The sequence below is a fragment of the Salvelinus alpinus genome, chromosome 5 (genome assembly GCF_045679555.1).
Source record: "Salvelinus alpinus chromosome 5, SLU_Salpinus.1, whole genome shotgun sequence".
Lineage (NCBI taxonomy): Eukaryota > Metazoa > Chordata > Actinopteri > Salmoniformes > Salmonidae > Salvelinus > Salvelinus alpinus.
The window spans coordinates 78,682,585-78,708,656 of NC_092090.1; the positions used below are offsets into that span (position 1 = coordinate 78,682,585).

General features: G+C 45.3%; 1 protein-coding gene across 3 annotated transcripts in view; it reads left to right on the forward strand.

Annotated features, from left to right (window-relative positions):
- Positions 1 to 26,072, forward strand: part of LOC139576871 (adhesion G-protein coupled receptor D1-like) — a 67,283-nt gene that overhangs the window by 26,265 nt on the left and 14,946 nt on the right. For all 3 annotated transcript variants that reach the window (XM_071403422.1, XM_071403423.1, XM_071403424.1), the window contains 2 exons: positions 1,111 to 1,252; positions 24,678 to 24,751. In XM_071403422.1, the coding sequence (XP_071259523.1) occupies positions 1,111 to 1,252; positions 24,678 to 24,751 (216 nt within the window). The remainder of the gene's footprint in view (positions 1 to 1,110; positions 1,253 to 24,677; positions 24,752 to 26,072) is intronic.

The window sequence follows — 26,072 nt, forward strand, 5'->3', positions numbered from 1 at the left end:
GCGTGACAGTATCATATACAGTACAGTAGACAGCAAACCTAGTTCAGGGCCTGCAAAAAGTCATGTCATATTCTCATTTATAAGCATTTAGTTGAAAAGGCTTGAGGTTGTCGAATCATCTGTTTGGAATTAGACTAGTCCGAAAAGTACGCAATAAACAAAATTGTTTACTTTGCACGCCGCGCAATTATGAATTACCACCATTGAGAAGAAGTGATCTCAGATAATCTAAGGGATGTTACGGCACTAAGCGCTCTGAGCGTCAGCCAGGATCACTTCCTGTGTGTCTCCCCTGGTGGAGAGGCGCCCCTGTTTCCTGTCGTCAAGAACGGATCATGCCTGGGGCCAGTCCTTATCAGTCTCCCACCAGGCTGTCTCTCATCTCACCACTTAACCTCCACTGATTGATACACCCTGCCATTAACTTCATACAGGAACTCGACTCCATACTTCTTTCCCCATCAATAGGGGATGCGTATTTCGATAATGCTGTGACATTTATTCTTTGCATGACTTGGAATTTGATTAAAGTAATTAAGTGGTATAGTACTAAACAATCTTGTTTGCTTTAAAACATATAGTAACTGGGAGACTTCATCAATGGCATAATTGTGTCTTTTATGCTCAATAAGTTGGACTGACTATATTGTGGCCCTCAGTAACTTTGACTGCCTCTTCAGAATCCAGCTCTAAATGTAATATGTATAAGTTTTAAGGCACAATCTGCTTCTGCAACAATATATAACAATATACTTTGTTCTAAATGAGTTTCTCAGTAAAGCGGATAAATAATGATAAACACGTTTCTTTTACAATTGATGGTGAGGTTAGTTCATAATGGTTTTGTTTCACTCCCCAGTGGGTGAGAATGTCCGTCTGCACAATGATATGGGGGTGTTGCCTCTACAACCTATCGTCACTTACATTGACCTAGAAAAGCTCCTGTTGAGATGCTGTGTTTTCACTGTGATTGATGACGTTGACAGATGTATCAGTCCCACTCCCATGCTACTGTTCTGAGCACTCTGTGACACTACTGTGTAGATAGAACACCCCAGCAGAGCTCTTATTGGTGTTCGAGTGACATTCTGTATCATCTCTCTCTCTCAGGATCAACGAGGCAGCTGATTTCAAAGACCATAAGATCCAGGTGGCCAGTTTCCTCATCTCACTGAAGGTGGAGCCATCGCCTGCCCTGTCCGTCAACCTGTCTGGGTCTCCGCTCATCAAGATCGTCCTCACACACATCCTGGTAAGAGAACTTCACCAACACAAATACATCACGTAGGATTACTCCAGTGTATTAAATTACCAAGCTATGTCAATGGATTACCATTTTACTGGCCATAAGAAACCTTTCATCTCTGTCTTAGTGAAGTACTTGAAATTGTGCTGAAAAACTGCTTAGCAATAGTTTTCCTGAAATAAGCAGCACAGTTGTTGGGGGTAGTATTCTTACCTTATCAGAAGGAATAAGGGTGTGATTTTTAGACTATTCTCAGCTGTTTTCTCTCACAGTATGTGAAAGGATCTGTGTTTCTTGTGGAAACAGGATTGTAAAGGAAATATATTTGGCTTTTCATTTGTCCCAACCTCTTTATTGAAACAAAAGTAATTCTAGACTTTTGAACTGTAGGCTTTGGGTACTTTTAAAGGAACGATAATTTGAGTTCATGAATAACATATTTTTTGCCTTTTTGCTTTGTGGCAGGGATTTAGTGGAGAAAGTGTTGCCAGCTTTCCATGGGAAATGCATTTGAAGCCCATAATGAAAGTTAACTTAGAAGACGTGTATGGCAATTGTTAGCCCTCTAAATGCAGAAATGCAATGGAGAGCTCTAAAGTCCATCCATAGAACACTCTTCTTCAACACACAGAAAGAGTAAGAATGATCGAGTCATCCCATCCATCTTATTCAAAAAAACATTTTCCATAAACATTCAATTGTTGCATAAGGACCAAATGACCTCACAAGATATCATCCAATATTTTTTACCAAAAATGAGATGTGATAGTTTTCCATCAACAGCTAACATAAGCAGCCGTCCATTACACTTGGAGAGAATGTGCTTCTCCAGCCATGTGAGCTGCTCAGTAGAAAATATTCACTTGCTAGTGAATCGCCATCAAAGGTGTTTTTTTCTCTTCCGCCTTTCTTAAGAGCACAAATGAAAACCAAGCGGGTTTGTGAAACCATGGCAATGGGTGTTGTTTGCCTCCATTTTCCCCCTGGAAATAAATGTTTATGCTGCAGTGATCTGGCCACGTTCCTGTGACATGATTACTGTGTTTGTTTTAGCAGACACTACGGGAGAAGGGAGAATGTCTTTCTCTTATGAAGTGCTGGAGATGTGTTCCAGTGCTCTTTCATCTTGATTCAAGGTGTTTCTATTTACAGTCACTGGGCCTGCCTTAGTGCTCATTGTTATGGTGCCAAAATAAAGTAGTGATAAATCAATGGTTTTCACAGAAATCCCCCCCAATCAACATTGGTCTTGTGTCGGGAATAGTTTGGACCTCAATTCCTGTGACAACAAATATGCACCACTGCTGCTTTCATCAGTTTTATGACGAATTACCGTACAGTATGTGATTTGGGTTTTTAACTTGGTGTCAACACCTAACATAAGAGTATCTGAGACTTACAGTGCATACGGAAAGTGTTCAGACCCCTTGACTTTTTCCACATTTTGTTACGTTACAGCCTTTTTCTAAAATGTATTAAATAAATAAAAATGAATTATCAATCTACACGCAATGCCCATTAATGACAAAGTGAAAACAGGTTTTTAGACATTTTTGAAAATACCTTATTTACATACAGTTGAAGTTGGAAGTTTCCATACACCTAGGTTGGAGTCATTGAAACTCGTTTTTCAACCACTCCACAAATTTCTTGTTAACAAACTTTAGTTTTGGCAAGTCGGTTAGGACATCTACTTTGTGCATGACACAAGTAATTTTTCCAACAATTGTTTACAGACTTTTATTTTTTATTTAACCAGGTAGGCCAGTTGAGAACAGAAGTTCTCATTTACAACTGCGACCTGGCCAAGATAAAGCAAAGCAGTGCGACATAAACAACAACACAGAGTTACACATGGAATAAACAAAACATACAGTCAATAACACAATAGAGAAAAAAAGTATATATACAATGTGTGCAAATGAGGTAAGATAAGGGAGGTAAGGCAATAAATAGGCCATAGTGGCGAAATAATTACAATTTAGCAATTAAACACTGGAGTGATAGAGACTGGAGTGATAGATGTGCATAAGATGAATGTGCAAGTAGAGATAATGGGGTGCAAAGGAGCAAAACATTTAAAATAACAGTATGGGGATGTGGTAGTTGGATGGGCTATGTACAGGTGCAGTGATCTGTGAGCTGCTCTGACACCTGGTGCTTAAAGTTAGTGAGGGAGATATGAGTCTTCAGTGATTTTTGCAGTTCGTTCCAATCATTGGCAGCAGAGAACTGGAAGGAAAGGCGACCAAAGGAGGAATTGGCGTTGAGGGTGACCAGTGAAATATACCTGCTGGAGTGCGTGCTACGGGTGGGTGCTGCTATGGTGACCAGTGAGCTGAGATAAGGTGGGGCTTTACCTAGCAAAGACTTATAGACCTTGAGCCAGTGAGTTTGGCGATGAATATGAATCGAGGGCCAGCCAACGAGAGCATACAGGTCGCAGTGGTGGGTAGTATATGGGGCTTTGGTGACAAAACGGATGGCACTGTGATAACTGTGATAGACTACAACCAGTTTGCTGAGTAGAGTGTTGGAGGCTATTTTGTAAATGACATCGTTGAAGTCAAGGATCGGTAGGATAGTCAGTTTTACGAGGGTATATTTGGCAGCATGAATGAAGGATGCTTTGTTGCGAAATAGGAAGCCGATTCTAGATTTGATTTTGGATTGGAGATGTTTGATATGAGTCTGGAAGGAGAGTTTACAGTTTAGCCAGACACCTAAGTATTTGTAGTTGTCCACGTATTCTAGGTTAGAACCGTCCAGAGTAGTGATGCTAGTCGGGCTGGCGGGTGCGGGCAGCGAACGGTTGAAAAGCATGCATTTGATTTTGCTAGTGTTTAAGAGCAGTTGGAGGCCACGGAAGGAGTGTTGTATGGCATTGAAGCTCGTTTGGAGGTTAGTTAACACAGTGTCCAAAGAAGGGCCAGGTGTATACAGAATGGTGTCGTCTGCGTAGAGGTGGATCAGGGAATCACCCACAGCAAGAGCGACATCGTTGATATATACAGAGAAAAGAGTCGGCCCGAGAATTGAACCCTGTGGTACCCCCATAGAGACTGCCAGAGGTCCGGACAACAGGCCCTCCGATTTTACACACTGAACTCTATCTGAGAAGTAGTTGGTGAACCAGGCGAGGCAGTCATTTGAGAAACCAAGGCTATTGAGTCTGCCGATAAGAATACGGTGATTGACAGAGTCGAAAGCCTTGGCCAGGTCGATGAAGATGGCTGCACAGTACTGTCTTTTATCGATGGCGGTTATGATATCGTTTAGTACCTTGAGCGTGGCTGAGGTGCACCCGTGACCAGCTCGGAAACCGGAATGCACAGCGTAGAAGGTACGGTGGGATTCGAAATGGTCAGTTATCTGTTTATTAATTGGCTTTCAAAGACTTTAGAAAGGAAGGGCGGGATGGATATAGGTCTGTAACAGTTTGGGTGTAGAGTGTCACCCCCTTTGAAGAGGGGGATGACCGCGGCAGCTTTCCAATCTTTAGGGATCTCGGACGAAATGAAAGACTGGTAATAGGGGTTGCAACAATGGCGGCGGATAATTTTAGAAAGAAAGGGTCCAGATTGTCTAGCCCAGCTGATTTGTACGGGTCCAGGTTTTGCAGCTCTTTCAGAACATCTGCGAACTGGATTTGGGTGAAGGAGAAGCTGGGGAGGCTTGGGCAAGTAGCTGCGAGGGGTGCGGAGCTGTTGGGCGGGGTAGGGGTAGCCAGGAGGAAAGCATGGCCAGCCGTAGAGAAATGCTTATTGAAATTTTCGATTATCATGGATTTATCGGTGGGGACCGTGTCACCTAACCTCAGTGCAGTGGGCAGCTGGGAGGAGGTGCTCTTGTTCTCCGTGGACTTTACAGTGTCCCAAAACTTTTGGGAGTTAGAGCTACAGGATGCAAATTTCTGTTTGAAAAAGTGTCAAGAGAATTTTCAGTCCCAATGATAATAACTAACAATCAATAGCTTTGACCAATCCCAGAGGTTTGTAAGACCATGGGTTTAATAATAATTAGGCAAAGACTCATCTTATGCAAAAGGTTAGTACAGTTTATTCAGAGAACGTTCTGAAGTCCATTATACAAAGACATCCATTTTATACTTGCTCCGCACATACTTCCACAGCACAACAGTAGGTTTCCTACGCACATACATACACACAAACAGTAGGTGAGTTGTATCCTTCACCAGAGTTCTCACCACTGTGTATCACTACCCAGCCGACAGTTCCATTCCCCCGAGATTAGGGAAACCTTGAGAAGTACTCCCTGTCCTATCATAAGTTTCTCAGAGTTCAAGCCAGGTCGGTTCAAACACAGTTTAATTGTTCTCGGTATTTTCTTAGGCACACACATTTCTCTCCCTTACAGGTCTTTTCTGAGCCTAGTTGGACTTACGTTTAATACTTTAATTATTCCTTATACATGCTACATAAACTATAATCCCTAATAGTTAGGTTTCAGGGTAGAATTATTTAATCATTATCTTTAAACATCTAAATTATTTTATCAATCCACCCTTAATGACTAAATAATACACACTGATATATCAAACACTATATGGAAACATAAATGTCATACAAGAATAAACCAAACCAATACCTGTATTTACATTCGATACTCATCAATGACTGTTCTAGGCCTATATCCAATTATAACTCTTCCTGTTAGGATTTTCATCATAATCTTCATGAAAAGAACAGTTTGATCTAAACATTGAAGATAGTCTCATCTAACATTGGCTCCTCGTGGTTAAAAGAAACAGAGCCATCTCCTAGGCCAGGAGATCTGTATTCGTCCTCCCACTGGTTGGAGCTCGGAATCGGTCAGTATCTCACCATCTGTTACGTCATTGACCTCTCCAGAGTCCTGGAAATGAGACCTCGCATACATAGAATCAAAAAACATCCACACAAAACCATACAGGTGAAAGCAGCCCACAACACAGTACTTACAATATTTGTCCATTTCCCAAACATGCTATCGAACCACCCTATCAGGGAAGTATCCACCCCAGAGTTCTCTGCTAACTCATGAGCTAATGTGGTAAAACCTGCCAGGGCCTTGGTCACTTATCCGTCTGGAGCTGTGTTATTTAAAAAATAAACGTTCTGCTAGTATATCTTCAACTTCTACAGTGGGGCAAAAAAGTATTTAGTCAGCCACCAATTGTGCAAGTTCTCCCACTTAAAAAGATGAGAGAGGCCTGTAATTTTCATCATAGGTACACTTCAACTATGACAGACAAAATGAGACAAAAATATCACATTGTAGGATTTTTTATGAATTTATTTGCAAATTATGGTGGAAAATAAGTATTTGGTCACCTACAAACAAGCAATATTTCTGGCTCTCACAGACCTGTAACTTCTTCTTTAAGAGGCTCCTCTGTCCTCCACTCGTTACCTGTATTAATGGCACCTGTTTGAACTTGTATAAAAGACACCTGTCCACAACCTCAAACAGTCACACTCCAAACTCCACTATGGCCAAGACCAAAGAGCTGTCAAAGGACACCCGAAACAAAATTGTAGACCTGCACCAGGCTGGGAAGACTGAATCTGCAATAGGTAAGCAGGTTTGAAGAAATCAACTGTGGGAGCAATTATTAGGAAATGGAAGACATACAAAACCACTGATAATCTCCCTCGATCTGGGGCTCCACGCAAGATCTCACCCCGTGGGGTCAAAATGATCACAAGAACGGTGAGCAAAAATCCCAGAACCACACGGGGGGACCTAGTGAATGACCTGCAGAGAGCTGGGACCAAAGTAACAAAGCCTACCATCAGTAACACACTACGCCGCCAGGGACTCAAATCCTGCAGTGCCAGACGTGTCCCCCTGCTTAAGCCAGTACATGTCCACGTTAAAACATTCAGTTTATATCTTAAACAAACACTAACAACCGTATTTTTCCAGCCAAAACATATCAATAGTTGAATTACAATCAGAAACCCAGATTTTAGTCAATTGGTGCATAGGCTGGGATACGAACCCGGGTCTCTTGCGTGGTAGGCAAAAATTTTACCACTGGACCACCAAAGCTATTGAAATGATGAAGACTCCTTGCAAATAACTCTATTTATAATTGTCTATAGTCGTAAAATCAGGCACATATTACTTAGACAATTTCCAGAAAATAGCCTTAATTTAAAGGTCCAAGCATTTCTCCAGCGATGATTCTCCTTACTCTCGCTCTCGGTGTCTCTGCCTCTCTCTTTCTCTCCTGATTGTCATGTCTGTCCTTCCCCTTATGTTTGCAATTTCGGTGGTTGTGTCCTACTCGCTCACAATGTTTACAGGGAGCCTTACACTCCCGGGCGAAATGTCCTGTCTCATCGCAATTGAAACATTTTCTATCGTCTGATCCTGTTGTAATGCTAGGTCAATGGTTGCCAATTCAATACCTCACAGTCTGTGTCCTCTGAATCCCCACTGTCATTCCCCTCATCTAGTCATGCCTGTTCTTCCTCATCCTCGGACTCCTCTCGCTCTCTCATTCGCCTACATTCCCTCTTCTGTCTATCCCTGAACTGTCTCTGTCTACAGTTCCTTGGTGGGGCCTTGCAATCCTCTGCCATGTGGCCTGTTTTATTGCAGTTGTAGCACTTTCTGTCCTCGGGTTCTATCCACTTTCTACTCTCCCTGTTTCCCCCTTTCTTTTTAAAATCTTTCCTGCTCTTTCCTGCAATTTCCCCAAGAGTGGCGATCAAATATTCTGCTCATGTCTGTTCTTTCTTACTTTTCTTTTCTTTGCCATTATGCTCATGGTGTATAGCATACCTCTTTACTTCGGCTAATGTGGCTGTTCCCCACCCTATCAGAGTCTCTTTTATGATTTGGAAAATGTCAGGCTTCATACCACTCAAGAAGGCTATTTTTAACTGTTGGTGGTAAGCTCCGTCTTCTCCCTGTGTAGGATCTACCAGTCCACTATTAGCGTTGAACACGTCTCTCAGTCTCTCTAAATACTGGCTAACAGTTTCCCCATCCCCTTGTTTACACTCATGTATATTTGAAAAGTCTGCATGTCTATGGTAATAGTCCCTAAGATTATTACAGAGCTGTGTCAATTTGTCTGCATAATCCCCATCTCCTGCCCATGGTAAAACGGGTTCTCCTCCTTGCCCTGGAACCCAGGTTCCCCTCACTGCTGCCCAGTCTTTCCCCACTATCTGTCGAACCGCCCTTTCCAATTCTCCTGTATTTAGTTTAAAACTCTCGGTCAGTCCCTCCATATCTCTCCTAAACCCTTCTATTCCTGTTTTTGGATGTACTATTCCCTCAACTGCTCTTGCTACATCTCTCTGAGTCCAGGGTCGATACACTTGTACGGTATCCGATTGATCAGCTTCGCCTGCCCTAGGATTAGGAAGCTCTATGAGAGGACACTGATCCTCCTCCCAATCTGATTGAACCTCCCTCAGCCCTGGCTTATTATACGGTGCTAATCGCTTTTTAAGGTTAGACTCTCTTGGTTCTGGCCCTTCTTTCCTCTCCCTGGCTATGGCTTGCTCTCTCTGTTCGTGTTCATATGTTTCTCTCTCTCTCTCTTTTCCTTGTTCTCAATCTATCTTTCATTGTTTCTTCCTGAATACTTTGCTCTCTCTCTCTAATCCTACTTGGCTCTTCCTTCTTTTCGCTTGCCCTTTTATGATTACCTTCTACTCTTTTCCGGGCCTCTGACAGCCACACCCTGGCTGTATCCAAACCTTCTGCTTGTTGTCTCTGGATGTTATTACCACAGGTTTCATGCATCTGTTTTATTATAACCTCCAGCTTGTCCACATCTAGACGCTCCATAAACTCGTATTTCTTTCTCCATTTCGGACCATAATATACATTCCTCTTATCCTCAGACCGCATATACCTCTCGTCCCCGGTTAATTCCGGGACCTCCTTTGAGGATTTACCCATCATGTTTATTCAATAACTGTTATGCTTATTCTCACAATCTATGTGTGTACTTACTCAATTACGCACTTTCTATGGCTGTAACCTCCTTCCTCCTGTTTGGAATAATCAGACCTATTTTGCGCGCCTCCGGTAGATCTCGACTATCCCCTCCAAAATGTATTTCGATATGCGATCTATATTCATACAAATGATGTCCCTGACCTACTTTCTTATCATTTTTATTATTATATTTCACCTTCTATTTGACATTTTCCGCCTAATATATTATTGACCAGTTATCGTTTAGGTCTCAATATTAGCTCCAATTCTCACAATCTATGTGTGTGTTTCTATAATCTGTTATTATACTTAAATCTCACAATCTGTGTGTGTGCTCTACTGTTATCATACTTAATCTCACTTACTCCCGTTAGTCCTAGACTAACGTAATTTACTTTACTTTATTTCGCCTTCTATATTATGTTTTCCGGCTACTGTATTTCAACCAGTTTTACTTTTAGGTCTTACTGTTAGATACTTACTTAGAAATGTCTTACTTAGATCTGTGACCCAGTGCCGCCAACACTAACATAGAATGTTTTGGCTATAGGGTCTAAATAAATAGCGGATCCGTGTCACATTGAGTGAGGCGGGTTACCGGAAGGTATATTTAATTTTAAAATGGAAAAAGAGATTGAAAAATAAATTGGAATATATACAAAAAAATACAAAAAATACAAAAAGTAAACGAGAGGACAACAAACCACGTATGCACTGCTACGCCATCTTGGATTAACTATGAATACAGCTGCACAGTATTGTGCTGGCCACCCCTACCCCATTAACCGGGGTAGGGGTGGCCAGGTGGAAAGCATGGCCAACCGTAGAGAAATGCTTATTGAAATTCTCAATTATCGTGGATTTATCGGTGGTGACAGTGTTTCCTAGCCTCAGTGCAGTGGGCAGCTGGGAGGAGGTGCTCTTATTCTCCATGGACTTTACAGTGTCCCAGAACTTTTTGGAGTGTGTGCTGCAGGATGCAAATTTATGTTTGAAAAAGCTAGCCTTTGCTTTCGTAACTGCCTGTGTATATTGGTTCCTAACATCCCTGAAAAGTTGCATATCGTGGGGTAATTCGATTCTAATGCAGTACGCCACAGGACGTTTTTGTGCTGGTCAAGGGCAGTCAGGTCTGGAGTGAACCAAGGGCTATATCTGTTCCTGGTTCTACATTTTTAATGGGGCATGCTTATTTAAGACAGATTATTTCACTTATAATTCACTGTATCACGATTCCAGTGTTTCAGAAGTTTACATACACTAAGTTGACTGTGCCTTTCAACAGCTTGGAAAATTCCAGAAAATCATGTCATGGCTTTAGAAGCTTCTGGTAGGCTAATTGACATCATTTGAGTCAATTGGAGGTGCACCTGTGGATGTGTTTCAAGGCCTACCTTCAAACTCAGTGCCTCTTTGCTTGACATCATGGGAAAATCAAGAGAAATCAGCCAAGACCTCAGAAATAAAATGTGTAGACCTCCACAAGTCTGGTTCATCCTTGGGAGGAATTCAAAAGCCTGAAGGTACCACGTTAATCTGCACAAATAATAGTACGCAAGTATAAACACATGGGACCACGCCGCCGTCATACCACTCAGGAAGGAGACGCGTTCTGTCTCCCAGAGATGAACGTACTTTGGTGCGAAATGTGCAAATCAATCCCAGAACAACAGCAAAGGACCTTGTGAAGATGCTGGAGGAAATAGGTACAAAAGTATCTATATCCACAGTAAAACGAGTCCTATATCAACATTACCTGAAAGGCCGCTCAGCGAGGAAGAAGCCACTGCTCCAAAACCGCCATAAAAAAGCGTTTTTTCTTAGAATTCCATGGCATTATTATATAGTATGAAGATTACAATTGAACAAAGCTGAATTAAATAGAAAGGATATTTTCTCCAAACGATTTGAGGGAGTGCAAACATGCGGCTATTCTGTGTTGGGCGGTTAACAAAGATATAGGTACTCCTATATGCTTAATTGTCACGTTCCTGACCGGTTTTCTGTTATTTTGTATGTGTTTGACGGTCAGGGCGTGAGTTTGGGTGGATAGTCTATGTTTTGTGTTTCTATGTTGGTTTAATGGGTACCTGATATGGTTCTCAATTAGAGGCAGGTGGTTTTCATCTCCTCTGATTGAGAATCATATTAAGGTAGGTAGTGTCACATTGTTTGTTTGTGGGTGGTTGTCTCCTGTGTCTGTGTCAGTGTATGTTACTCCACACGGGACTGTTTCGGTTTGTTTGTTCGTTCGGTTTTTGTGTAGTCTGTTTTTCCTGTTCGTGCGTTCTTCGTGTTTCATGTAAGTTCTTACGTTCAGGTCAGTCTACGTGTTTTGTTGTTTTGTTTCTATTCAAGTGTTCGTCGTGTTTTCGGTTTTGTTTAAATAAATATCATGTCTTATCACGACGCTGCGTTTTGGTTCAATCCCTGCTCCTCCTCTTCGGATGAAGAGGAGGAGGAACACCGTTACAGAACCACCCACCAAACCAGAAGCAGGCAGCGTGAATTCGAGCAGTGGCCTGCTACACAGGATTATTGGAGTTGGGAGGAAATATTAGACGGAAAAGGTCCATGGGCACAGCCGGGAGAATATCGCCGTCCCAAAGCTGAGCTGGAGGCAGCGAAAGCAGAGAGGCGGCGATATGAGGAGGCAGCAAGGAGACGTGGCTGGAAGCCGGAGAATCAAGCTCAAGACCGAAGATATGAAGGTACGCGGCTAGCAAGGAAGCCCGAGAAGAAACCCCAAAAATTTCTTGGGGTGGGGCTAAGAGGTAGTGGGCCGAGGGCAGGTAGGAGACCTGCGCCCACTTCCCAGGCTAACCGTGGAGAGCGGGAGTACGGGCAGACACCGTGTTACGCAGTAGAGCGCACGGTGTCTCCTGTACGTGTTCATAGCCCGGTCCGGGTTATTCCACCTCCCCGCACTGGTAGGGCTAGATTGGGCATTGAGCCAGGTGCCATGAAGCCGGCTCAACGCGTCTGGTCTCCAGTGCGTCTCCTCGGGCCGGCATACATGGCACCAGCCTTACGCATGGTGTCCCCGGTTCGCCTACATAGCCCGGTGCGGGTTATTCCACCTCCCCGCGCTGGTCGGGCGACGGGGAGCATTCAACCAGGTAAGGTTGGGCAGGCTCGGTGCTCAAGGGAGCCAGTACGCCTGCACGGTCCGGTATTTCCGGCGCCACCTCCCCGCCCCAGTCCAGTTCCACCAGTGCCTACACCACGCACCAGGCTTCCAGTGTGTCTCCAGAGCCCTGTTCCTCCTCCACGCACTCTTCCTATGGTGCGTGTCTCCAGCTCAGTGCCTCCAGTTCCGGCACCACGCACTAAGCCTCCTGTGCGTCTCCAGAGCCCTGTACTCACTGTTCCTTCTCCCCGTACTTGTCCTGATGTGCGTGCCCTCAGCCCGGTGCCACCAGTGCCGGTACCACGCACCAGGCCTATAGTGCGCTTCGAGAGGTCAGTGTGCCCTGTCCCTGCTCCCCGCACTAGCTTTGAAGTGCGTGTATTCAGTTCGGTGCCTCCAGTTCCGGCACCACGCACCAGGCCTACAGTGCGCCTCATCCGGCCTGAGCCATCCGTCTCCCAAGCGCCATCTGAGCCATCCGTCTCCCAAGCGCCATCTGAGCCATCCGTCTCCCCAGCGCCATCTGAGCCATCCGTCTCCCCAGCGCCATCTGAGCCATCCGTCTCCCCAGCGCCATCTGAGCCATCCGTCTCCCCAGCGCCGTCTGAGCCATCCGTCTCCCCAGCGCCGTCTGAGCCATCCGTCTCCCCAGCGCCGTCTGAGCCATCCGTCTCCCCAGCGCCGTCTGAGCCATCAGTCTGCCCAGTGCCGTCTGAGCCATCCGTCTGCCCAGTGCCGTCTGAGCCATCCGTCTGTCCCGAGCCATTAGAGCCGTTCGTCAGTCAGGAGCCGCTAGAGCCATTCGTCAGTCAGGATCTGCCAGAGCCGCCAACCAGACAGGATCTGCCAGAGCCGCCAACCAGACAGGATCTGCCAGAGCCGCCAGTGAGCCATGAGCAGCCAGAGCCGCCAGCGAGCCATGAGCGTCCAGAGCCGCCTGCGAGCCATGAGCGTCCAGAGCCGTCAGCCAGCCATGAGCGTCCAGAACCGCCAGTGAGCCATGAGCGTCCAGAGCCGTCAGCCAGCCATGAGCGTCCAGAGCCGTCAGCCAGCCATGAGCATCCAGAGCCGTCAGCCAGCCATGAGCGTCCAGAGCCGTCAGCCAGCCATGAGCGTCCGGAGCTGTCATTCATCCAGAACTGCCTCTCAGTCCAGAGCTGTCTCTCTGTCCGGAGCTGCCCTTCAGTCCGGAGTTGCCCCTCTATCCTGAGCTACCTCTCTATCCTGAGCTACCTCTCTATCCTGAGCTATCCCTCTGTCCTGAGCTACCTCTCTGTCCTGAGCTACCTTGTCCCGGAGCTGTCCTTTATCTTGGTGTTGCCCCTTAAATTAGGTGGGTGGAGTAAGAGGGTGGTCATTCTGAGGGGGAGACGTAAGCTGGGATTGACTATGGTGGGGTGGGGACCTCGCCCAGAGCCTGAGCCACCACCGTGGTCAGACGCCCACCCAGACCCTCCCCTAGACTTTTGGTGGTGCGTTCGGAGTACGCACCTTGAGAGGGGGGGTTATGTCACGTTCCTGACCGGTTTTCTGTTATTTTGTATGTGTTTGACGGTCAGTGCGTGAGTTTGGGTGGGTAGTCTATGTTTTGTGTTTCTATGTTGGTTTAATGGGTACCTGATATGGTTCTCAATTAGAGGCAGGTGGTTTTCCTCTCCTCTGATTGAGAATCATATTAAGGTAGGTGGTGTCACATTGTTTGTTTGTGGGTGGTTGTCTCCTGTGTCTGTGTCAGTGTATGTTACTCCACACGGGACTGTTTCGGTTTGTTTGTTCGTTCGGTTTTTGTGTAGTCTGTTTTTCCTGTTCGTGCGTTCTTCGTGTTTCATGTAAGTTCTTACGTTCAGGTCAGTCTACGTGTTTTGTTGTTTTGTTTCTATTCAAGTGTTCGTCGTGTTTTCGGTTTTGTTTAAATAAATATCATGTCTTATCACGACGCTGCGTTTTGGTTCAATCCCTGCTCCTCCTCTTCGGATGAAGAGGAGGAGGAACACCGTTACAGAACCACCCACCAAACCAGAAGCAGGCAGCGTGAATTCGAGCAGTGGCCTGCTACACAGGATTATTGGAGTTGGGAGGAAATATTAGACGGAAAAGGTCCATGGGCACAGCCGGGAGAATATCGCCGTCCCAAAGCTGAGCTGGAGGCAGCGAAAGCAGAAAGGCGGCGATATGAGGAGGCAGCAAGGAGACGTGGCTGGAAGCCGGAGAATCAAGCTCAAGAGGAACACCGTTACATTAATTTAGAGTTATTAATGTAACTTTAGTTGTTCTACAAACGTTGGGCTATATGTTGTGATTTTTAATACATTCTAAGGCTGCATGTGTCACACCCTGATCTGTTTCACCTGTCTTTGTGCTTGTCTCCACCCCCCTCCAGGTGTCTCCCATCTGCCCCATTATCCCATGTGTATTTGTACCTGTGTTCTCTGTTTGTCTGTTGCAAGTTTGTCTTGTCAGGTCCTCGACCTGCCCCTTGTTTATATTAAATTATCTGAGAACTGTACTATCCGCATCTGGGTCATATCCTGAGTTGTGATTGTACAGTTCTCATATAATTTAATATAAACACAGGGCAGGCAATAGGCAGGTCGAGGACAGGCAGAGGTTCGTGATCAGGTCAGAGTCAGGCAGGCAGGCTCGGGGTCAGGGCAGGGAGTATGGTCAGAACCGGGAAAAACTAGGAAACAGAACTCGCGAAAGAGGAAGACGGGAAAGCACGCTGGTAAGACCTGACAAGACGAACTGGCAACAGACAGAGAGCACAGGTATAAATGCACAGGGGATAATGAGGCAGATGGGCGACACCTGGAAGGGGGTGGAGACAAGCACAAAGACAGGTGAAACAGATCCGGGTGTGACAGCATGATGTGACTCTAATGATGATTTGAAAAAAGTTGCTTAAAAGGCATGAGCGCTGCTTTGTTTTTTGCACAGGCTGTAAACACTTCATCAGTTTCTCATTCACAAGAGGCACTTGATAATGCCTTGAATTTCCCGGTGGCATCCCCTTTGTGTTGCCGTAATGCACCCTAAAAAAATCCATGCCTTTTGCGGCCCTTCTCCCAGAGTGCTACGTGCTCCGAAAGCACCTCTCACTCACATGGCACTCCATCACCGGATCAGGTCTTTCTCACAGGCTACAAGTGAAGACAGACATAGACGCAACTGCGTGTGTCCTTATCCAATTCCGAGGCGCATATTACATTTACATTTACATTTAAGTCATTTAGCAGACGCTCTTATCCAGAGCGACTTACAAATTGGAAAGTTCATACATATTCATCCTGGTCCCCCCGTGGGGAATGAACCCACAACCCTGGCGTTGCAAGCGCCATGCTCTACCAACTGAGCCACACGGGACCGCATATTGAAGATATTGTAAAGCAGATTAATGTGCTTAATTTAAAGAAGATATTTGGCCACTTTAGTTGTGGTGAGCGCCTTATCAAAACATATAGGCCTATGGGCTAGGCTACATGAGGTGTGCGACTATGATTAGAAAATGTTGCAAAAAACAGGCATTGTTTCTTGCCTTATGCAGGGCATCATTCACAAGTTATAATATATCATTCACAAGTGATAGGCTAATATTGTCACCCATTAGACTATTCTTTGATTTTATCTTGTCTTTACATATACTAAATAATATATTTGTGAAATTGATTTTGATTTAGAATGGACCATTATCATGCACCTGTCTCGAAACAGGAGCAGGGGAAAAAAACATGTTGTCTCTGCCCTTAAATAGTGAATGGAGGACGCTTTTCCCGTGGTTCATTTTCATGCCAGCCAGGTAGGCTATAGTCCTGTTGTAAAGATAAGCATTGTGCTTAATAGTTGCTTAATATTAGGAAAGTTGAGAAATAAATATAGTAGGCTTAGCCTATAGAAAGCTGATGCGATCCTACTCTTTTTAATAGAGGCCATCACTCAGTTTTCTTGCGAAATTGCATAGCCTATATAAATGTTGCGCAACATGAGCTCATGGGCTCTCTTGAAGTGTTTGATTCGACTTTCGATCACATTTGCATTGATGGCAGAGTGATTAGAGGGAAAATAGAGTGCGGAGTACCAGGCAGTTAGCAAGTTTGGTAGACTACTAATGACCATCAGCAGCATCAGAGCTTGGAGAAGCCTAATTATCGTGACTAAACGGTCACGTGCAATTTGATTGACTTCATGACTCGAGACCGCTGCTGTGGCGGTAATATGGTCACTGCAACAGCCCTAGGACAGACCTGAAAAAAACTGTGCAGCTGCCTGGTACTCAGCACTCCCCATCCAACCTGACAGAGCTTGAGAGGTTCTGCAGAGAAGAATGGGAGAAAATCCCCAAATGTATGTGTGCCAAGCTTGTAGCATCATACCGAAGAAGACTCGAGGCTGTAATCACTGCCAAAGGTGCTTCAACAAAGTACTGAGCAAAGGGTCTGAATACTTATGTAAATTTAATTTGTCTTTTTTTTGCTTTGTCATTATGTGGTATTGTGTGTAGATTGGTGAGGGGAAAAAAACATTTAATCCATTTTAGAATAAGGCTGTAACGTAACAAAATGTGGAAAAAGTCAAGGGGTCTGAATACTTTCCAAATGCACTGTATATTTAGAAGTTGCATACCTCACACATCACTTTTTGTCTGTAACCATAACCAGAAAAGAGGTAAATAGGCTATTACTGGTCTGTTGTGAGCCTGAGGATAGATTCAGCCCAAAAGTGACTATTTTTTTTAATTTTTATGTCTTTGGGAGCTGGTGGATACTTCACCTTCCAAACTAGGAGAGAGGGAAACTGCTCAAACAGTATGTGGAAGACCTTTCCCGTCATTGTTCACTCCGCTCTTTACTGTCTGTCTAACTCCACTCCAAAAATTGCCTCCCGTGGCGTGCCTCCACTGCTCAGGGGTAGCTAAATTATTTGTGATTGACCCTTCTGGTTTCCCAACGGTTTTAGCCAGCAAGAGGAGAGAGAGAGACATCTAGTCTGATTAAAAACTTCTTAGGGCTGCAATCCCGTTAACGGGATCGATATGACAACAGCCAGTGAAAGTGCAGGGCACCAAATTCAAACAACAGAAATGTCATAATTAAAATTCCTCAAGATTTCAAAAAGGCTTTACAGCAAAAGCACCACAAACGATTATGTTAGGTCACCGCAAAATCACAGAAAAACACAGCCATTTTTCCAGCCAAAGACAGGAGTCACAAAAAGCAGAAATAGAGATAAAATTAATCACTAACCTTTGATGATCTTCATCAGATGACACTCATAGGACTTCATGTTACACAATACATATACGTTTTGTTCGATAAAGTTCATATTTATATCCAAAAACCTCAGTTTACATTGGCGCCATGTTCAGAAATGCCTCCAAAATATCCGGAGAAATTGCAGAGAGCCACATCAAATAACAGAAATACTCATCATAAACTTTGAAAGATACATGTTTTACATAGAATTAAAGATAAACTTGTTCTTAATGCAACCGCTGCGTCAGATTTCAAAAAAGTTTTACGGCAAAAGCACAATATTCAATAATCTGAGAACAGCGTTCAGCCACAAAAGGAAGCCATACAGTTACCCGCCAAATTGTGGAGTCAACAAAAGTCATAAATAGCATTATAAATCTTCACTTACCTTTGCTGATCTTCGTCGGAATGCACTCCCAGGACTCCCACTTCCACAAGAAATGTTAGTTTTGTTCGGTAATGTCCATCATTTATGTCCAAATAGCTACTTTTGTTAGCGCGTTTGATAAACAAATCCAACGTCACGAAGCGCATTCATTAAAAGCAGACGAAATGTCAAAAAGTTCTGTAGCAGTCAGTAGAAACATGTCAAACGATGTATTGAATCAATCTTTAGGATGTTTTTAACATTAATCTTCAATAATGTTCCAACCGGAGAATTCCATTGTCTTCAGAAGTGGGATGGAACAGAGCTCCCTCTCATGTGAACGCGCATGTTCAGAGCATGGTCAGCTCATGGCAGACCTTACTCATTCCCCTCTCCTTCGGCCCCACTTCACAGTAGAAGCATCAGACAAGGTTCTAAAGACTGTTGACATCTAGTGGAAGCAGTAGGAAGTGCAAACGGACCCATATCCCACTGTGTATTCGATAGGCGATGAGTTGAAAACCTAAGAACCTCAGATTTCCCACTTCCTGGTTGGATTTTTTTTCTCAGGTTTTTGCCTGCCATATGAGTTATGTTTTACTCAGAGACATCATTCAAACAGTTTTAGAAACTTCAGAGTGTTTTCTATCCAACACTAATAATAATATGCATATATTAGCAACTGGGACTGAGGAGCAGGCAGTTTACTCTGGGCACCTCTGGGCACCTTTTCATCCAAGCTACTCAATACTGCCCCTGCATCCATAAGAAGTTTTAAAGTCTCAGAAGGGGAAATTTGTCAGCAGCAGTATAGTACTTTCAGCTCCCCCACATTTCACCGTCCTGGTCATGGTGCCATGGTAACAACAGGTCTTGTGTATTAGTAACACAGCAGTCACTTACTGTCAGGTCTCGAACACAACAGTAGACACCTTTGACCATTTACCTCACATGGAGGACGCCTGTTTTATGAGCAGAAAAAGAAAAACAATGTCATGAACCCTATTGCTGTGAATGCCTAAAACTATAGGTAATTCATTGACGCTGTCACCAGTCGGAATGATACATAATGACTTTGTCTTATGGCTATTAGCATCGTTCACAGGGGAGGCCAAACAGGTCTGAATGGATGGCCAGTGACTCTGGACTTGCACCTGTACGCTCAGACCCTCACCAAACATCTACTGAGGTCATTTCCTTCCAGAGCTAACTGGCCGTGCCGTATCAGTTCGGTCCAAGGTGACGCCACGCCAGTCAATAGGGTTCTGGCGAGTGGCTCCGATACGGAGTGAAAGTGATATCGGGTCTCTTGAAGGCCTGTGAGCTTTCTCACGCCATCTGGCGTGGGAGGACCAGCGGAGAGGAGAGGGGGCACTGGGGTCTGTAGTTAAACATGAATACCGACATAAAAAACCTGCCCCCCCTCCCCATCCCTCTCCCCATTCTCCGTTTCACTCAAGCATCACACTGACGGTATGAGGTGAAGAAATGGAAAGAGTCATTTCACGAGGAATGCCGGTGTTGTTCAGTGTCAAAATTTAAATGATAGAAAAAAGGTTTTGACAAGCAGAACTTGAGTTTACGGGCTAATAAAGCTGTGTGTTGGAGAGGCGGCTGCATGAGAGGGACTGTGGGCAGCGGAGGAATGGAGAGGGAGTAGTGTAGGAGCGGTGGTGGCTGCTGTCTCTCCCAGAATTGACCCACACATTCATAGTGTACTACAGCAGACCCTTTTAGCAGGTACTGCAATGAAATTGCTAGAATTCATGTTCTGTTTCATATTGACTTCGTTTTATATATCTTGCTTTTGCACTATAATTGATCACATTTTTATCCATCTACTGAATGTCTTTTAAAACAAAACGGGATGAGAGAATGAGGGAGTGTTTCTTTGGAGGGGTGAGCAGGCTAGTGATTGCAAGTCTAGTAGACTTTCAGGAGCTTCCAAGTAAGGCTGGAATGCTGAATAACTGTGGATTAATGAATCAAGAACTGGGAAAATAAACCCACCAAAACCTTTAAGAACCCTGATACCCAATGTTTTGTAAACAAGTAAGCCAAAGCTGGTATCAGTTGTCTCTGCTACTATAATAAGCAGTCTTTATTGCCAGTCTTTTTATAACTCTCAGTACACACCCAATCCAATCCCTGTGGGTGAGTCTCTCTCTATCTATCTATCTATTTATCTCTCTCTCCCTCCCTCCCTCCCTCACACACACACAGACTTACACATTTGGGCCAGCTCGCTGATCAATCGCAGATGGAGGTCTGGCGATTGCTATCCTTCTCTTGCCAGGAGCTTTGCATTAAGGGTCTCTCTCACTCCCCCCGCCTCACTTTCTTTCTCCCTTGCTCTGTTCCCCTTTCCCAGAGTTACTCAGATGGAACTTCCTTTCAATTTCCTGGTGCAAAAGAGAAAGTGATGGTTTGGCACATACTGTTAAGTAACATTTCCCCATATTCACGCAACTTGTCATTTCTAAAAGTAAAGCTTGTTAGAATACAATTCCTAGTATCTTGAGACACTTCCTAGAAATTCAACAATGTGCCATACTATTTTTCAACCAAGGATATTTCAATATAACTTGAAGTCTTGTTAGACTTCCAGATCTCGGTATCCCGCCCTATCAAAATAAAATGGCAACTTCACTTTTCTTCACACCCTTCACACTTATCAACACTTACATAGTTGTTTTGTGTGTCTACCTTGGAGGCTCAACTCAGACCACAGCTGCAAGCCTTACATTTCCCCTGACATCATGACCTCACTCTGCTCTGGGCCAGTTGTGTTGTCCAGTGCTGCTCAGATGGTTTCTCCACATGCTCTAAATTAGTTGGTGTGTCTGTCACCATGGACCTTCATAGCAACATTACCTGTTCATTAAGCCCAAACTGTGCTGGGGTTAGCTTAGACCAATCATTTTAAAGTGGGTCCCAGTCTGAAAGGATCTCAGATCAGTGATGTGTCACTGTGATACTAACCTGCTATGCTGTGGTCCATTTGGCCTGCTGGACTGGATAGTGTTTCACTACACCTCTGTTTTCCTGTCCCAGAGATAAAGTGTTTCCTTTTATGGCTAATTTCAGCTACTAAATGTTTCTGTGGAGATATGCATATGTTTGCACTTTCTACATGTTATTTAGTGGAACCAGACACAGAGTTCTGTCTCCTGATTAATCAAACAATAAGGGATCAAATTAATTAATTCATGTTTTTCGGTGGAATGGTGTCACTGATGCAGACAGTCGTGCTGTTAGACTAATTTTCAGTGGTGAAGACTGCATCTGTCCCACACCACACACCTCCGAGTAATCCTACATTACACCCTGTCTTTCAATGTCCTCAGTAAGAATACTACAGTATGTCGAGAAATCGAAAATATATGTTTTGTGCGGGTGTGCTAGCTGTTAATGATAAGCTTATGCCACTCATCCCCGTGGCACAACACTCCCTCCGAATCTCCCCCTAATGTTGTTATGCAACACGCTGCCACATGATAGGCATGTAGTCATGATGTCATGATAGGCACTGGTCTCTCATTGATTGAGATGTAGTGGGTTGACAAACACAGTAAAGGACGGACTGCTTACTTCACGACTGATTCAATGGTCATTCTGTCATCATGACCTCATTCTCTGCCTCCCTCTGGCAGTCAGTCTCTCATTCTCTTCCTCTTTCCCTCAATCCGCCTTTCAGTCCATGTTTCTTTCCCTCTTACTGTCTCTCTGTCTCTGTCTTTCTCTCTGTCGTCTGCTCTCTGTCTCTTCCTCAGATGAGGTTTGAAGTGATTTCCAAGGCTCATTTTGCTGGTCCTCTGTTGTTAATAAAGTGCTGAAGCGGAGCTCTCTTCCCTGGCAGACAGTGAGGCCGCAGGGCACCAGGGAGAGACGGGGAGGCCGTAGGGCACCAGGGAGAGACGGGGAGGCAGCAGGGCACCAGGGAGAGACGGGGAGGCCGCAGAGCACCAGGGAGAGACGGGGAGGCCGCAGGGCACCAGGGAGAGACGGGGAGGCCGCAGGGCACCAGGGAGAGACGGGGAGGGAGCAGGGCACCAGGGAGAGACGGGGAGGCCGCAGGGCATCAGGGAGAGACGGGGAGGCCGCAGGGCACCAGGGAGAGACGGGGAGGCCGCAGGGCACCAGGGAGAGACGGGGAGGGAGCAGGGCACCAGGGAGAGACGGGGAGGGAGCAGGGCACCAGGGAGAGACGGGGAGGGAGCAGGGCACCAGGGAGAGACGGGGAGGGAGCAGGGCACCAGGGAGAGACGGGGAGGCCGCAGGGCACCAGGGAGAGACGGGGAGGCCGCAGGGCACCAGGGAGAGACGGGGAGGCCGCAGGGCATCAGGGAGAGACGGGGAGGCCGCAGGGCACCAGGGAGAGATGGGGAGGGAGCAGGGCACCAGGGAGAGACGGGGAGGCCGCAGGGCACCAGGGAGAGACGGGGAGGCCGCAGGGCACCAGGGAGAGACGGGGAGGCCGCAGGGCACCAGGGAGAGACGGGGAGGCCGCAGGGCACCAGGGAGAGACGGGGAGGCCGCAGGGCACCAGGGAGAGACGGGGAGGCCGCAGGGCACCAGGGAGAGACGGGGAGGCCGCAGGGCACCAGGGAGAGACGCGGAGGGAGCAGGGCATCAGGGAGAGACGGGGAGGCCGCAGGGCACCAGGGAGAGATGGGGAGGGAGCAGTGGCAGGCACACACACCAGATCACATTTCTCTCTCCCTGCATTCTAAATACAGAGGAGAGACTCTCAGCTTCACATCACTCGATCTTTCCCCATGGGCTCAGAAACGATATGGGCTCAGAAACGCCCCACTGGATATGTCACAACAACCACTGTGTCGCCACGGAGACATTGTGGCTGAATAATAACACTTCTCACATCTGTGACTGTCCATTTTGTCAGTATGCTCTTCAACGTGTGTCTGGTCAGAGTGTGTAACATTTTCCCTCTCTGTATTCACTCAATGTGGAAAATGAGTCCCCCGTCCCCTCTGTAACATAATAGCATCATCAAAGTTTCAGCGATAGTAGAGAACAAATGTTCCAGAGTTAAAGGGATGCCTGATGGCAGTCTGTAATTGTTCTTTCTCTTCCTGGGCTGTGAATGGATCCTAGTTGTACCTCACTCTCCCATCTGCTTCTATTTACTCCTGACAAGAACCAGTGAGTTATTAAACCCCGTATGCCCTGTAAACTCACCCAGAGGGTCTTTAGCACCTTGTCAAAGACAGACGTTGCCCATGCTGATGGGGTGCATGTGTGCTGCTCTATGGAACACACTGTCCTATCTGTACATATCCCTAGCACAATGTTTAGGTGAGCAACACACTGAATTTGGGCCCTATCTAACATAATATTAAGCAGACAGCCTATGGTAGGGCCAGGAAACAGACACATGCACCAGACATCGAGCCTCACTGTCAGCTTCACTCTCCCTCTCACTCACTTTTTCCAGAAGGTCCATCTCAACATACTCTGATATAATTTCTCCATTAAGGCCCAGGGAATAAGGAGAGGTGGGTCTGCTGTAGATGTTACACCACGCCAGCCTATGAAAGCTTTGCTTTGTGTTGAGGAAAGATTGGACGGAGTGTTAAGTTGAACCTGAAACCATAGCCAAGCCCTAATTACCACATTCCTACTCCTTCAACCATTAGCTCACTGTCTCTGGGGACTCCAAATTTGATTTAAGGAATTACATGGAAAAAGTGAGTTATAATAAAATAAAATGCTTTAAGACAGTAAGGAGTCTCACACAATACAACAATCACCTTTGCTGTGTGGCTGAGCCGTTGTTATGCTCTAGCTAGTTAATCTGATGTCTTCTTTAGATGTTTATTGGTTTCTCAGCACGAGTGGAGAGAGCATTGTTATTTGATTTCACAAAACAAAAAGCAAATAGGTGGTTTATTCTTCCAAATTCAAAAGAGATTGCTATTTTTGGAGCGCATTGAGCCAGCTCTAATGGTCTTGTTAAGCTTATGGATGAAGGGGAAGCCAACTGGAGTCACGGAATGCCAGCTGGAGAGAGCTGCTCATTTCCAAAGGGTTCCATACCACTGTCATGATGATTACAGTAACATGCATTTTCCTAACAGGTTGCTCTGGGTTATGGGGGTAAACAAACACTAGTGTGGCCATCAAACAGACTACTAATACAATCAAGTCAATTATTTTCTATTTACCTTTATTTTACCCGGTTGTCCCATTGATAAAATAACCACTTTTTCAAGGGACACCTGGAATTGTGTTTCTTCAAGTTAATCTCTGTTTAGAAATATAAGATGAGGCAGTATATTGTGACGAGAAAAATGCCAAAGGGATATCAAAATGTCACATGCTCTTAGGGGAAAAAAAGGTTCTATCTACAACCAAAAAGTCTACAAAAAAAACACTTTTAGTTCCAGGTAGAACCACTTTGGTTCCATGTACAACCCTTTCCACAGAGGATTTTATATGGAACACAAAGTAATTCTACCTGGAACCAACCTTCTGGGCAGAACTTGGTTTCCACGTCATTCCAATGAAATTATGTTGAGTCAACGTTTGTGCCCAGTGGGAGAAAGGGTTCTACCTGGAACCAAAAGGGTTATCCTATGGGGACAGCCACATAACCCTTGTAGAACCCTTTTCTCTAACAGTGTACCTCACAATAGATGTTTGGGAAGTAGCCTAGAGTGGTAACCGTGAAATGACGACCTTGCTTTCTATTTTCAGAACAGGGATCAGCAGGGTCAAGCCTTAAACCAGAGCAACAAAGTGTACCTCTACTGTGCCTTCCTCGACTACAGGTTGGTTTACATATTCACACTAAGATATGTTCATGAAATTGTGACGTAACAGTACGGTATGTGGATATTAGGGAATTAGGAATCCCAAGGAGAAGATTGTGTTGCCAAAGGCTAAATGTATAAGGAGCTTTGCTATAGTGTGTCCTATAAATAGGAAAACATATAGTCTAGTCTTGAGTATGAATCATAATCATATACATTACAGCCATGATGCATAGAATCAATAGATTTGGCACAGTATATCTTGAGTAAGGGGGTGCAGCAACCTTCTGTAAAAACACTGACATTTGATTTAAAAACTATAAATCATTGTGAATTGTTAGTGTTTTATTTAGACTCATAATGCTTACTCTCCCCTTCCCCTTGTGCTTCATGAAAAACATTGAAATACTTAACAGCCCTCTTAAAAATGAAATTCAGCAAAACATGTGTTAATGGGCCTCCCACATAACCTTTATACTTAGAATATAATCAGGCACACAGGGAGTGTGGATTGTAGATTTATCATTGCTATTATGGTGACAGGCATGTTTGTGTGCCTACTTGCATCTCTGGCCGAGCTTATTGTACGTCTATATGTCACTGTGTGTGTCGCCGTCCTTTACCTGACTGGCTGTCTCCTGTGTCTCTGTTCTCTATCTGACGGGCTGTCTCCTGTGTCTCCGTCCTCTACCTGACTGGCTGTCTCCTGTGTCTCCGTCTTCTATCTGACTGGCTGTCTCCTGTGTCTCTGTTCTCTATCTGACTGGCTGTCTCCTGTGTACCCTTCCTCTACCTGACTGGCTGTCTCCTGTGTCTCCGTCTTCTATCTGACTGGCTGTCTCCTGTGTACCCTTCCTCTACCTGACTGGCTGTCTCCTGTGTCTCCGTCTTCTATCTGACTGGCTGTCTCCTGTGTCTCTGTTCTCTATCTGACGGGCTGTCTCCTGTGTCTCCGTCTTCTACCTGACTGGCTGTCTCCTGTGTACCCTTCCTCTACCTGACTGGCTGTCTCCTGTGTCTCCGTCTTCTATCTGACTGGCTGTCTCCTGTGTACCCTTCCTCTACCTGACTGGCTGTCTCCTGTGTCTCCGTCTTCTATCTGACTGGCTGTCTCCTGTGTACCCTTCCTCTACCTGACTGGCTGTCTCCTGTGTCTCCGTCTTCTATCTGACTGGCTGTCTCCTGTGTACCCTTCCTCTACCTGACTGGCTGTCTCCTGTGTACCCTTCCTCTACCTGACTGGCTGTCTCCTGAGTCTCCGTCCTCTACCTGACTGGCTGTCTCCTGTGTCTCCTTCCTCTACCTGACTGGCTGTCTCCTGTGTCACCGTCCTCTACCT